This window comes from Schistocerca gregaria, chromosome X (genome assembly GCF_023897955.1).
Source record: "Schistocerca gregaria isolate iqSchGreg1 chromosome X, iqSchGreg1.2, whole genome shotgun sequence".
NCBI classification, from domain to species: Eukaryota; Metazoa; Arthropoda; class Insecta; order Orthoptera; family Acrididae; genus Schistocerca; species Schistocerca gregaria.
Genome location: NC_064931.1, coordinates 686138480 through 686154562, shown reverse-complemented (window position 1 = coordinate 686154562; position 16083 = coordinate 686138480). Strand labels below are relative to the sequence as shown.

The following is a 16083-nucleotide window of genomic DNA, read 5'->3' as shown; positions in this document are numbered from 1 at the left end:
CTGAAGACACGCTTTGATGATTAGATGCAATAGAACTACCAAATTCTGGGCATGTTGATTGCTATGCTTCACCTATTTTTGAGATAGTCCTAGATATTTTCTGTGGGATTAAGGTCAGGTGATTTAGTGAGCCAGTTGAGGTGTAATAGGGTGCCAGAGTGTTTGCCAAATTAGGAATGTAATCACTCCATGAACATAGCTGTTGTCATCTTGGAAGACAGAGGTGTCCACAGCATAGTCATCACAAAGATGTAGAAGAAATGGCAACATATTGTTACCAAGAGTCTTGAAATAAACATATGGGTTCACATTCATGTTAACCTGAATGAGTGGGCCCATATTGTTACCAAGAGTCTTGAAATAAACATATGGGTTCACATTCATGTTAACCTGAATGAGTGGGCCCAGTTACAGCACCCAAACCACTATACCATCCACACATTCTGGAAAGCGAAGAAAAATGGTGACTTGTCAGACCACATTATATACTTCCAGTCAGCTGCAGTCCAGTTTCTGTGCTGTTTGGCCCACTGAAGATGTGTGGCCATATGTACCACTGCAAGGAACAACCTTTTCTGAGGGACATAACTCCAAATGCATACTGCATACAGTTTCCTTTCTAATCTTCACCCAGAAAGAGACTGAGGTGGACCTGCATTCATGTTGGGTTTTAAAACAAACAAAGTGTGACACTTATCTTTGGTCCTGTGAATACCACTTGTCTTGTGTGTATTGCATGGCTCCAGGTGGTCCACTCTGCCTTGCAGACACATTGAGCAGTTCCTCACTGATACACCACAAACAGGGAAACTTGGAAACTTCATTCATGGTGTTGTCATGGTTATGTCCAAAGATGGTAGTTTCTTTTTGCTGTCATATCTCCACATGGTACTCTCTCACTGTGCTGATTCCATACAGCACATGTGCACCACTTCACTGTGATGGCGTCCAAGGTATGACCAAAAGAAAGTTTTTTTTTTTTTTTTTTTTTTTTTTTTTTTTTTTTTTTTTTTTTTTTTTTAATATCGTCTTTGCCCTTTTCAAAATATTCACCCTCAAATATAATACACTTGTGCCAGCAGTTTTTCCAGTCTTGGAAGCCTTTCTGGAACTCGCTTCTGATTATGTTGTCATTATGATGTTCAGCTGCTTCGGTGATCCTGTTTTTGTTTCACCAATGGTGGCAAAACAATGACCTATCATGATTCTCTTCAGCCTTGGGAACAGGAAGAAGTTGCAGGGGGCCATGTCCAGCAAAAATGGTGGCAAGGCAACATAACAGTTTTGTTTTTTTGCCAAAAAATCATGAACAAGCATTGACACCTGAGTATGAGCATTAACTTCATGCAGTTTCCTTGAGTGGTTATTGCCACAGTTCTGGTCATTTCCTTGGGATTGCTTTACACAAATGGTGCATAACTTCCAAGTAGTTCATGATGCTCTATCCTATTGTAATCAAAGAAAACAGTGCAATGAACCTTCACATGTGATCAAGCTTGTTCATTTTTTTTCAGTCTTGGCTCTTCACGTAGTTTCCATTGAGATGATTGGGCTTTGGTTTCAACATCATACCCATACACCAATGTTCTGTCACCTGTTATAACCTTCTTTAGAAGTTCTGGATCATTGTTGACTTCATTCAGAAATTCCTGAGCGATATCTATGCAATGTCGTTTTTGGTCAAAATTCATCAATTTTGGAACAAACTTTATTATTACACATTTCATGCTCACAACATCCAAAAAATTGCTTGGCATAAACTAAAGGATAAGTCAACTGTCATCAACCTCTCTGATGGTGATTCACCAATTTTCCTTCTTCAACAATGTCATCAGTAACTGATGTGCTAGGGCATCCAGGGTGGTCATTGTCTTCAACATCTCAGCCCACTTTGAAATGTTTATGCCACTTTAAAGCCTTGTGCTACTTGTAGTATTTCTGCACGTTATTTCATTTTCCAACCAAAATGTAATGCAAATACTTTCATCCATCATTTTCGAAAGTAAAATTTCACCAAGCATTCGAAAACACATACTACCTTTTTGACAGTCAACAATAAACTAAATATTTAGAACATTTGAAAATGCAAACATACATCAGGAACATGTATATCACCAAGATAAAAAAAAGTTTGAAAATCAGATGTATAAAGTCCACAACATTAAAAAAATTTCTTTTACTTTTTTTATCAGACCTTGTATGTCTGCAGTGGAGGGCCACATGACCCCCTGGTACATGTTCTGCACCAACTACAGTATTTCAAAGTGACCAGTGTGCTTTTTTTGTAGGAAGTGATAATACACACATCAAAAAAGGTTTTGTATCACCCTGGCTCCAAAAACTCCTGAAGATAGACATTGACTGGGGGTATTGTATCACAGACACAGTCTCTTTGACTGTTTGGCAATGTCAGCAAACCCACCCAAAGATGTAAACAACCAAGCATGAGCAGCGCCTATTAGACAGAGGGGATCCGACAGCCGATCTGTTCCAGTCATTCCACTAGGTAGGAGGTACATGGCTCATGTTGTTTGCAGTTCAACCATGCCTAGATGGCCAATACTGTGGTTCAATCATTTCCACATTGTTATTTTGTGCCAGGAAGGAGTCTGAACAAGGGAAGTGTCCAGGCATCTTGGAGTGAACCAAAGCAATGTTGTTCGGACGTGGAGGAGATAAGAGAGACAGGAACTGTCAATGACATGCCTTGTTCAGGCAACCCAAGGGCTACTGCTACAGTGGATGACCACTACCTACAGATTATGGCTCGGAGGAGCCCTAAGAGCAATGCTACCATGTTGAATAATGCCTTTTGTGCAGCCACAGGATGTTGTGTTACAACTCAGACTGAGCACAATAGGCTGCATGATGCATAACTTCACTCCCAACATCCACGGTGATGTCCATCTTTGCAACCACAACAGCATGCAGCACAGTACAGATGGGCCCAACAACATGCAAATTGACCACATGTACTCTTCCCCAACGTGTGTCACATATGTGTTCAACCACACAATCGCCGGAGACTACCTAACAGATCACAATGAAACTTTCTGTTCTGACACTGACAATGTTGAGCGTTTATGGAAAAAGTTCAAGGCAATAATAAAATGTGTTTTAGAAAGGTACATGCCAAATAAAAGGTTCGCAGGAGAGCTTCTGTAAAGTTTGGAAGGTAGGAGGTGAGGTATTGGTGGAAGTAAAGCTGTGAGGATGGGGCGAGTCATGCTTGGGTAGCTCAGTTGGTAGAGCACTTGCCCACGAAAGGCAAAGGTCCTGAGTTTGAGTCTCTGTCCGGCACACAGTTTTAATCTGCCAGGAAGTTTCATATCAGCGCACACTCTGCTGCAGAGTGAAAATCTCATTTTATATTTGACTGTTTTTATGTGATGATGTGGATTATTAGGACAATTATACAACAAACACCAGGGCTCCAGGGGTTTTGAAGGCACAAGAGGTATTGTAGCATTCTGCAGCCCAGGGTAGTGACCGGGCAATGGGCCAATGAAGTTATTTTTCGTTACCATACAATGACAAATTCCCCTTGTGTCTACAAAAAACAACCATAGAATTATATAATAACACAAAATATTGTACTAACCCAGGCAGTCAGAGACTAAATGAGAAGCTAAATAAGAAGTGCAACAATGGCACATCATGGCTGTAACACTACTGTTGCCACAATGTTACAAATTTTGTGTCAATCAGCACTTTGAAGTTTGTGCATATGAACTGCAGCTATATAATGTAGTGCTGATATCAACAACAATGTAAAGGTCCCCATTAGGAGATTCGGAGTTATTCATAAAAATGTTTGACTCCCTGTTATGCTGTCTGTCAGACAAAAAGAAGAAGTTAATAATCTGTTGTGATTTCAATGTAAGCTTTCTAAGCAATTCTGATAGGAAAAGTGAACTAGAAATGCTTTTAATGACATATAACTCAGAATCAGTGATATATTTCCCTACACTTAAAGCCCAAGACAGTAGCACTCTAATATATAATGTATTTGTACAGCAAAAGGATGTAACATACTTTCCTTGTGATAAATGGATTATCAGACGATGATGCACAACTGATTAACTTACAAAATCTAGCAGGGTGTACAGTTCAGAAACCATAAAGTAAATGTGTAAGGATGGGCAATCTGATATCTATTGACCACTTCAGAGAAAGTTCAAGAAATGTTAACTGGGGAGATGTATATAATGATCCAAATGCCAGTGATAAATGCAACGAATTTCTTGTTAAATTTATATCCCTTTTTTAACATTCTTGCCATAAAAAATAGCCAAATGTAACATGAAACAGTTTTCAAAGAAACCTTGGAATACTACAGGTATTAAAGTGTCTTCAGAAAGAAAAGAAATTAGTATGAGCAGCAAGAATTAGTAAAGACTCAGAAGTAAATTTACACTATAAAAATTATTGTAACTTACTGAGAAAAGCTGTCAGAAAATCAAGAAATGTATATGTTAGAAATGAAATTAACAACTCAGGCAATAAAATCAAATCAGTTTGTAATGTTGTTAGAAAAGAGAAAAAGTAGCCACTGACATAGGTGGTGTTACTATTTAAGACAATGAAATCATCTTAAGCAACAGTACATAAGTAGCCAATGTAGTTAACTATTTCTGAAGTATAGGTGAAAAAATTGGTGAGAATAGTTCAAAAGAAAATGCCAAGCAGTACATGGAAGAGTCAGTTTTGAGAAATACTAGTCAGATTAATTTTCATCTAACAACCTCTTGTGAAATAAGGAAAATCGTTAAATCTTTGAAAAATAAAGAATATTAAAACAATGTGTAGCAGTTACAGCTGATGTTCTGAGTCCCATCTGTAATGCATCACTAACTCAATGTATTTTTCCAGAGAGGTTAAAATATGTCATTGTCAAGCCTCTCCACAAAAAAGGGGACACCACAGATGTCAATAATTACCAGCCAGTATCATTGCTTATAGCATTTTCAAAAATTGTTGAGAAAGAAATGTACTCAGGAGTGGTTAGCCATCTCAACAGTAATGGGATACTTAGAAAATCAAAGTTTGGGTTTCAAAAATTCTTTTCCAATTTTTAATTTCACTGCCAACATAATAGAGTCATTAAACAGTAAAATGCCACCAATAGGGATTTTCAGTGACTTATCCAAAGTGCTTAATTGTGTGAAACATGACATTATGTTAAAGAAATTGCAATTTTATGGTAGAAATTGAACAGAAAATGAGTGGTTTAAGTCATATCTAAAGAACAGGAAGCAAAAAGTTTCTGTGTATGATTTAAGTAGTTTAAAGAATTTTCCCACTTCATCTAACTGGAGTGAAATTACATTAGGTATTCCACAGTGTTTGATCATAGGTCCCCTTCTGTTCTTGATATATGTGAATGACCTGCCTTCTTATTTGAAACAAAAAGCTGAACTGACACTGTTTGCTGATGGTACAATCATCATTATTAATTCAGAGAAAGAAAGTCCAATTGAAAATGATACAAATAATGTCTTTGGAAAAGTTATTGATTGGTTTTCTGAAAATGGGCTTGCTCTGAACTGTGAAAAAACACAGAACCTTGAACTTTCTACTGCAAGGAGTACAGTTCCTCCATTATATATAACACATCAACAGATGTCAGTAGCCAGGGCAGAGCATACTAAGTTTTTGGGTGTACATATAGATGAGAATCTCAACTGTAAAATTCTTATTTTGGATCTCCTAAAGCGACTAGGTTCAGCTACTTCTGCAATCAGAACAATCGTCAGTTTTGAAGGTATAGAAATTAGCAAGCTAACATAGTTTACATTCTTTCACTCTCTGATGTCATATGGAATAATATTTTGGAGTAACTCAACACATAGGCAAAAAGTATTCACTGCTCATAAGAAGGTAGTTAGAATAATGTTTGGGACTCATAGTTGCACATCTTGTAGGCATCTGTTTAAAAAGTTAGGAATTCTTACAACAGCCTCACAATACATTTACTCAGTAATGAAATTTGTTCTGAACAATATTGATCAGTTTAAAAACAACAGTGAAAATCATGATTATAATGCCAGAAGAAAGAAAGACTTACATGATCCTCTACTTAACCTATCTTTGACCGAGCGAGGTGGCACAGTGGTTAACATATTGGACTCGCATTTGGGAGGACAACGGTTCAATCCCGTCTCCAGCCATCCTGATTTAAGTTTTCCAAGATTTCCCTAAATTGCTTCAGGCAAATGCCGGGATGGTTCCTTTGAAAGGGCACGGCTGATTTCCTTCCCCATCCTTCCCTCACCCGAGCTTGCACTCCATCTCTAATGACCTCGTTGTCGACGGGACGTTAAACACTAATCTCCTCCTCCTCCTCCTCTTAAGCTATCTTTGGCACAGGAAGGGGTAAAATGTGCTGCAGTAAAACTTTTTGATGAACTACCAGATGAAATAAAATGTCTGATAGACAGCACTAATAGTTTTAAAAATAAATTGAAATCATATCTCTTTGACAACTCTTTCTATAATATAGATGAATTCTTGAATAGAAATGAATAAATCTGTAGGTATATACAGCATTTTGTGCCATTTAAGGGAATGGGATAGGTAATAAAAATTTCAAGCTTGTTTTTTAAAAAATCATTGATTCATGTGTGAATTTCTGCTGCACTTGACACATTCCATGCCATAATAGTTACTGTCAGATTGCTTTCTGACTACTTAACTCAAAATCTACAAATAATAAACACATAAAGACAAGCATTGGTATCTGTTACACAGCAATAACAGTGACACCATTATAACCTTTATGAAAAACCAAAGTACAAACTGTTACATGAGCACTGAAATAACTTCCTGTGCTGTACACATTCAAGGATGTACCACAAAGCAGCATGTTCTTATCTCGTCATTCTCTCAGCATTGGTAAAATGATCATTTAAATTTAAAAAAGTCAGTCATTATTTTATAATTGCGGCATCTCCTGATTCAGCTATAGCCAATAAAGCTTTGGTACTTGTTAGTAGAGTGTTAATGTTCTTGTCTTTTATTATATAGAAACTTGTAAAATGTTGCTGCAACCTTTAATTTAGCTCAGTTTCTGATAATTGTATTTTAATGTGGATATATGAGGGTCATTCTGAAAGCAATGCCTCCAATTTTTATTCATGTAAACTATTGAAAATACATAAATCACAACATCACTGCTAAATAGAGCAATATTTTGATTACATACTGGCATTTTTCCATATAGTCACCTCCATTCAGTAGACACTTCTGCCAATGATGAACCAGAACCTGCCTGTCGTCCTTGTAGAATTGGAACCAGCTGTGGCTAACCACTTCCTTACAACTTTGACAACAGCATCTGAGTCTTGAAAATGTTCACCACATAAATCATCTTTCAGATGCCCAAAGAGATAGAAGTCCAAAGGTGCAAGATCTGGACTGTACGGTTTATGTAGTCGGACAGTCCAGCCGAATTTTGCAATGAGTTGCGTGGTCACAAACCTGATGTGGGGCCTGGCATTATCATATTTCAGGTGAAAGTTGGTCTTCTTGTCTGGTCTTACCCTGAAATTTGAGCTTTCAGTTTAGCCAGTGTCTTCTTGTAGCTTGCTGAATTGACAGTTTCTCCAGGCTCCAGGACAACCCTGGCTATCCCAGAAGACTGTGCACATCACTTTGCCTGCAGATGGCTCTTCTTTGAGAGAGAGTTTGCATGTTGCCATTCCATGGCTTGCCTTTTGGATTCTGTCTTGTAGTGGTGACACCATGTCTCATCTCTGGTGATGATGCTGTTCAGAAAATTATCACACACAGCTTTATATTGGTCCAGGAGGCCCCATCAAATTTCCATTCAATGCATTCTTTGTTCTTTTTTAAGCATCCACGGGACCCATCTCACACAGACTTTGTAATAACCAAGATGTTCCAACATTGTTTCCAAGGCATTACAGCTGACATTCACCTTTGCAGACAATCCTCTGGTCATTATGCACCAATCAGCAGAGATGAGTTGATCAAGAAGTTCTTCATTGTGAGGGATGACACCTGTGCAGGATTGGCAAGGCCATGGCTTGTCATGCACACCCTTTTCACCACCTTTAGAATGCCATACCCATTGCATCACATTGCTCACATCTATTGTATAATCTCCATCCACCTTTAGTAAGCATTTATTGATTTCAATTGGCACAATTTCTTCAGCAATGAGGAATTCAATTACATATTGCTGTTTTATACAACTGTTCAAATCAGAATTCATTTTGGAACTCCTCTGCTGGTGCCAACTGCCACTGAATGACAGAACCACATAAAAATGTAAGAGGAAGGTTCAAGCATTAGCACTACATCAACAACATCTGGTGCAGACATCCAAAGTCACCACAAAAAAATATGAGGCATAACTTTCAGAGTGACCTTGGTAATTTTTCATTCTGTATGCAACTGTTGAAATGTGGAAAAAATTTAACACATTTCAATAATTTAATTTTAGTTTCTAACTTTATTTTTTATTGTTGGAAAGACACAAATGGAAACATTTTGCAGGTATAACTTCCAGCTTAGATCATATGTCACACTGAGTGTCATCTATTTAAATAATTTCATTTTTAAATTCATCTGCAATTGAACTACTGAATATTACTATTATTTAATGACAAAAATGGACAACTGGAAACACTATTAGAAACACTTTTAAACACGTTGCAACCAGAGTCCACTTAAATTGTGTTTTAATACATAAACATGTTGTAATTCTATAAGGTCCATACTTTTAAATGCAAATTTCATGTCCATTCATGGTGCAGAAGAATTATATCAAAGTATAAGTCAGTTCCAACAACCTTTGTGAAAAGATGGATTTCAGAATGTACAGGATATCACTGAAGGAATGGTCAGTATTTGTGGATATGGGATAAATAATCAATCAGAGCAACAAAGTCTACTAAATATAGGCTCTAAAATGCATACCTCAACAGTTATGATAACTTATTCACTAGAAAAGATGTGTTTCACAGTAGCTAAGATGAATAAGCACTCATAAATATTAAGATATGCACTTTAGAGCTGATGTTTACTGGACTTCTCTTTCTTGTTTTGGTCCATACTAGCAACTCTCAGAATATGGAAATCAAAGGCCTTTCAGTAAGAGAGATTTGTTTCACAGTATCAAAGATGCATAATTGCTCATAGCTCTTATGGTATGCATATAAGAGTTCATGTTTACTAGTCTCTTTTGCTTTGAATAATGGTTCCTGTCATATTCCCCAATTTTGAATACTCCTCCTGGGACACCCTATATCTGAGCTGAACTTCTCATATTCTATACATATCTATGGAAATTACCATGAATTTTACTGCTATTTATCTGGCTTTTAGTGCATTAAATGCATCAACTACCTGAGGACTGTCAGTATTCAACCCAGCTTCTTTATTCATTATATACAATACTTTGTGTAACTAGACTGGCATTATAAATTGGAATCTTATGTACAGTTAACATAATGTTTCAGGACCAGAAGGACCAGCAGGACCTCCAGGAGAGCCAGGGCCTCGAGGCAGCAAGGGTGGGGATGGAATGCCAGGACCGCCAGGCCCCGAAGGGCTACAGGGTCTCAAAGGAGAACCTGGCAATCCAGGACCTCCTGGGCCCCCTGGTATTGATGGGAAACATGTAAGATGTCGAGGTTCATATTTATGTAACACTTAAATGCACATACTTACTTTTAAAATCTGTTGTATAAAATAGGTTTCTTCACAACTGCAAGGAATACAATAGACATCCACGTTATGCGAACCAAGATCATCCTTTATGGAACCTGAAAGGACCCTAATCTTAGATGGAGATCTGAAAACACATTTCACATCATATTTCTGAAACATACAACCAGTCCTGTTGGAGATGCTCCCTGTGTAAGGCAGAAAGACTGTAGACCTTGGTACCAACTCAGTATTCTCATCACTCAGCCAGTACATGGTTGGTCAATAGCTTAACATGTGTCTGATCTGTTTTTCCTCTATATCCAGTCTGATGAAAGGTGATCTCAAGATGATGTAACTCAGCTCTGACAAACTCTCGGGGTGTGAAATGATGCGGGCCCTGTGAACCAAGGTACAAATTACCCCGTCACACTGAGCTGAATGGTAAAAACTATCAGCCTGTTGATAAAAGTCATGTGAGTAGCTTTTCTAGTAACAGCAAGTCTCAATATACCATCAATCATCAACATATAAAGAAAGGGAAGGCAGCCGTCCTTTTGCACCTCCATTATGAAACGAATATTCAGGTAGATTGAATTCAGATCTCGTTAAAATTCTCAGTGACATGAGGCCAAACAACAAAAGTATCATGTACATATCTGGCGAAAAAAAAAGTTTCAAAGCCACTGACTCCAATGTACATTCCTCAAAGTTTTCCATAAGTAAATTTGAAACAGTGCGTGAACATGGGCTTCACATTGCAGCTCCATCTCTCTGTCTGTCTGTTCATCCTAGTCATTGAATGAAAAGCAAGTGGAGGTGGTGGTGGTTAGTGTTTAACGTCCCGTCGACAACGAGGTCATTAGAGACGGAGCGCAAGCTCAGGTTAGGGAAGGAGTGGGAAGGAAATCGGCCGTGCCCTTTCAAAGGAACCATCCCGGCATTTGCCGGAAACGATTTAGGGAAATCACGGAAAACCTAAATCAGGATGGCCGGAGACGGGATTGAACCATCGTCCTCCCGAATGCGAGTCCAGTGTGCTAACCACTGCGCCACCTCGCTCGGTAAAAGCAAGTGGAAATCAACACATCTTGAAATAGGTTCATTAATTCAACAGCAAACCTAATCTCAGTTAACTGTAATGAATGAATACAGAGGAACACAGCTGAAGAGAGAGGCCACATCAAAAGTTACTAGAATATCAGAGTAATTGAAATGCATTCCATCTAATCAACATAAGAAATTTGCCAAGTTCATAATGTGATGTTGACATTGAACAACTAGTGGGCTCAACGGAGCACCAATGTTACTCACAATCAGATGAAGAGGAACCTCTTCTTTGTGGATCTTTGCAAATATCAGTGGTTGTCAGTGACATCACCTGCCTGCAGTCCCATAATTTATATGAAAAATGTGTTTTCTTTATGCTAAAAGCTATTATCTTTCAAACTCATTAAAGGTCTTCAACTATAGATGACACTGTTATGTCCACAAGATATAACAAGACTGAAAACACAATACATTATGTACAAGGCCTGAATGACTTATTTATTTTGTTTGCTAATGAATATTTTATACAATCTATGCATTTCCTTAGCACTCTGACTGACACTTTGTCTAGGTCTCTTGAGTTTTAATTATTAAATTCTTTGTGCTACACCAACATCTACATACATACTCTGTAAGCCACAGTATGGAACATGCCAGAGGTATCTTGTTCGACTACCAGTCATTTCCTTTCCTGTTCCATCTGCAAGTAGAGCAAAGGCAAAGCAACTGTCTCTATGCCTCCATATCAACCCTACATTCTTGTCTTCATGGTCTTTGAGTGAACTGTACATAGACAGCAGCAGCATTGTTCTGCATTAAGCTTCAAATGCCAGTTCTCTAAACTTCCTCAGTAGTGTTTTGCAAAGTGAACATCAACTTCCCTCCATGGATTCCTATTTGAGGTCATGAAGCATTTCTGTAATACTCACATATTGATTGACTCTACTATCAAAACATCTAGCAGCACACTTCTGAATTTCTTCAATGACTTCCTTTAATCTGACCTGGTGGCGATACCAAACACTTGACCAGTGTTCAAGAATGGGCCACACATACATTCTATACATATTCTTCTGTACAGACAAGCTGCACTTTCCTAAAGTTCTCTCAATAAATCAGAGTTGACCCTTCATCTTCTGTGCTACCATCTGTATGTCTTTGTTCAGTTTCATATCACTTTGCAACGTTATATATAGATATTTAATTGATGTGACTGTGTCCAGCAGCACGGTACTAATGTTGTATTTAACCACTACAGGGTTGTTTTTCCTGCTCATCCGCATTAACCAGTGTCAACCCTTCAACTTCCCTAGTACCATCCTTATGTGTTTGTTCCATTTCATATCACTTTGTTACATGACATCTAGATTTTTAAACAATGTGATTGTGTCAAGCAGCACACTACCACTGCTGTATTTGAACACTACAGAATTGTTTTTCCTACTCATCTGCATTAATTTGCACCAACTAGAAATTTTGTGTAAATCATTTTGTACCAGCCTGCAGTTACTCAATGGCAACAACTTCCTGTTCACCCTAGCATCATCAACAAACACCCACAGATTGTTTCTCACCATGTCCATCAAATCATTTGTGTACATTGAGAATGAGTGGTCCTATCACAGTTCCATGGGGCTGATCTTGTCGATACCTTTATTTCTGATGAACACTCACTGTCAAGGACAGTATACTGGGTTCTATTACTTCAGAAGTCTTCAAGCCAGTCACATATCTGGGAACCTAATCCATATGCTTGGACCTCTGTTAACAGTCTGCAGTAGAACACTTTGTCAGATGCATTCTGGAAATCACTGTTAAACACTGTTATTTATTAAATTTTCTATGGATCATCTCTTAACACTTCCCTGTTCTGTATGCAACTGTGTTTGTTTTGTCTGTTTTATAGTTGTCTGTTTTGTAGCAATCCAAATTACTTTTTGTTTAGTTAAAATGTTATTTTGTCACTCAATATTTTTTTTTTTTTGGCAGCAAGCAGTGAATCTGTCACAGTATCTTATTTTTTACTGAACTCAGATACTGAAGCGTCTAGGAGGACTCTCATTACTCATTGTTACACGAGTAGGAACTTAAAGATCATCCCAGCAACAGGTAGAAAATGTCTAGAAGACCAGCATTGCTCATGGAATTTCAGTTAAGCATGCAGTCTGCAACATTATCCCAAGAAATGAATATGTCCTCTTGGTTTGGAGACAGATAAAAAGCCTAAACTAAAGACCTCACAGGTTCTGTGACAAGCTAGGCTGTGAGTTCCCTGACTTGTGTCATATATTCCACACTGTTAGTATATTCTAAATAGGACATGGGTGTGCTGCTCATGATGTGCAAATGAGGGTTTTTAGTTTAGGCAACTATTCATCACACACAGATACTGACAACTGTAGGATGCCTCAAAGAATTGCTGTAAGCTCCCAAGAAATGCCTTCTCCAACCCCCTTATTAGACAATGAAAATCCTGCTGAAGATTTTGCAAAAAGGTGTCAGAGTTTGAATGCTCCTATAAACAGTGGAGCTCACATAATATTAGGCACAAAAAGCTGGCTAAAATTAAAACTGACAGCAGTGAGATTATTGGGGTACATCTAATTGTATGTCAGAGGCATAGGTGAGCAACAAATTTAGGTTGAATGTTCATTACAGCCAAGGAAAAACTCTAATCCATTGAGATAAAAATTGAAACTGCATGTGACATTGTTTGGTTAAGATTCAGTGTCAAGGGTGGGGATAAATTTTTAATTAGATCATTCTGTCAAGCAGTAGACTCTCCTTCAGATGTAACAAAAAACTTTCAAGAAAGTCTTAGCTCTCTAGCACATATGTTCACCAATCATACTGTCATCGGAGGAGACTTCATCATTCAACAACTGTTTGGAAAAGTTAGTATTTTATGAGTGGTGGGTATCATAAGAGATTTCTAGTACAGATAGTTCAGAAGCTCACTCATCATGGAAATATCGGAGGAGACTTCATCATTCAACAACTGTTTGGAAAAGTTAGTATTTTATGAGTGGTGGGTATCATAAGAGATTTCTAGTACAGATAGTTCAGAAGCTCACTCATCATGGAAATATACTAGATCTAATGGCAATAAATATAGCTGACCACTTTCAAGGTGTCCACATACAAATTGGTACCTGTGTATGAAGAGGTTGTGGCAACAGTGGTTATCAAATTACAATAGACAAGTAGAAAAATCAGAAAGATTCACATATTAAGTTAAATAGCTAAAAAGGCAGCACCACCACTCAAAGAGGAACTTGAAACTTTTAAATCAGACCAGGCGCATGTAGGAGAATTGTGATTAAAGTTTCAAAGAATAAATGACTGAGCACTGGGTACTTATGTATATAGTAGGACACTTTGTAATGTAATGACCCTCCATTGTACATAGTCTTTGTTATGAAACTTATAAAGAAACATTGAGTACTTACTACACTGTAGGTGTATAATAAATAATGGGAGAACAGACAGAGAGATGCTACAGGAAAGAAATTTGACTATCAAAAATACAGTACATAAGCCCTATAATGGAATTTTATCAAAAGTCCTTCAACAATAGCCAAAACAATTCCACTCATGAATAAAGGCTGTCAGTGGAACCAAATTTATTGTCCAGATACTCATGGATGACACAGGAACAGAAATTGAATGTAACAGAGCAAAAGCAGAAGTGTAGAACTCTGGTTTCAAATGTAGTTTTGCAAAGGAAAATGGGAGAGTAATTCCACAATTTAATTCTCGTACCATTGTAAATATGACTGACAGAAATGTTGATATCAATAGCATTGAGAAACATGTGAAAACAGTAAAACTGAACAAAATGTCAGAATCTACTAGAATCTTTATCAGGTTCTATGCAGAATAAACAGGAAACTTTGCCCAGTATTTGGAAGAAAACACAAATCACACCCACCTATAAAATTTGTAGCAAAAATGATCTACAAAACTATCATCCCATATCCATGTGATGTAGAAATTTAGAACATATTCTGGCCTCAAACCTTATGACATACCTTGAACAGAGTTACTTCCTTCACACCAACCAGAATGGACTCCAAAAACATAAATCACACAAAACCCAACTCCCACTTCATCTCACATGACCCCCTAAAAGCTGTGGACAAGGCAGTCAAGCAAATGCAGTGTTTTTGATTTTAAAAAAAGCATTTGGCTCAGTACCGCAGTGTTGCTTGTTAATGAAAGTATGATCATATGGCATACAAACAAAATTTGTAACTGGATAGAGGATTTCTTGGTAGGAAGCAAGTAGGATGGAGAGTCATTGACAGAAGTTTAAATAACTTCAGGAGTGTCCCAGGAAAGTATATACAGACACTTACTGCTTATGTTGTGTCTTTGTGACCTGGTATATAATATTAATGATAACTTCGGACTTTTTGCAGATGAAGCAGGTATCTGTAATGAAGAATTGTCTAAAAGTGCAACACAAACATTCAGTCTAATCGCGATGAGATTTCAAAGTTTACAAAAACTGACAACTTGCAATAAATGCTAAGAAATGTAAAATTGTGTATTCATAAGATGCAAAATGTAGTATCCTATGACTGAAACATCAGTGAATCATGGTTGGAATTAGTTAACTCATACAGATACCTGGCTGTACCAATTTGAAGGGTTATGGAAGAGAAAGATCACATAGGCTCAGTTGCAAATGGAGCAAGTGGTAGACTTTGGATCATAGGCCGGATACTGGGAATATGCATTCAGGCTACAAAGAAGATTGCACACAAAACACTCATGCTACCTATCATATAACATTGCCCAAGTGTGTGGGACTCTTACCAATTTGAACCAAGAGTAAATATTGAACATATACAATGGAGGTTAGCATGAACAACAGACATTGTTTGATGTAGGGGAGAACATCACAGAAAAGCTGAAAAACATGAAATTGCAGGTGCTTCAATATAGATCCTAGCTATGCCCTGAAAGTATACTGACAAGGTTTTAAGAACCAAAATTAAGTGAGGAATCTAGGAAAATACTGCAGCCACCTGTGTATAACACCCATAGGAACCACAAAGAAAATACTAGACTAATTACAGAACACACAGAGGCATTTATCAGTTCCACACTTCACATGTGAGTGTAACAGGAAGAAAACCTAATATGTGGTACAATGAGAAGTACTCTCTACTGTGCACTTCACAATGGTTTTCAGGGTAGTTATAAGGATGTAAATGTAGAAGTGTAAAAAAGGATGGCATGTGCTTCCCACTTTTAGTACATTATGCAGCACGCCAAGGGTTGAGTATGAGTATACAGATTGAGATACCTGAATCTTTCACCACATGTAACTTTTGACCTACTAAAATATTTCTA

The 16083-nt window shown here is 37.6% G+C and overlaps 1 protein-coding gene across 1 annotated transcript in view; it reads left to right on the top strand.

Moving 5' to 3' along the window:
* LOC126299514 (collagen alpha-1(XI) chain-like) overlaps nt 1-16083 on the top strand; it is a 497414-nt gene that overhangs the window by 403352 nt on the left and 77979 nt on the right. Inside the window, exon 21 of the mRNA XM_049991477.1 lies at nt 9486-9646. Coding sequence (XP_049847434.1) covers nt 9486-9646 — 161 coding nt within the window. The remainder of the gene's footprint in view (nt 1-9485; nt 9647-16083) is intronic.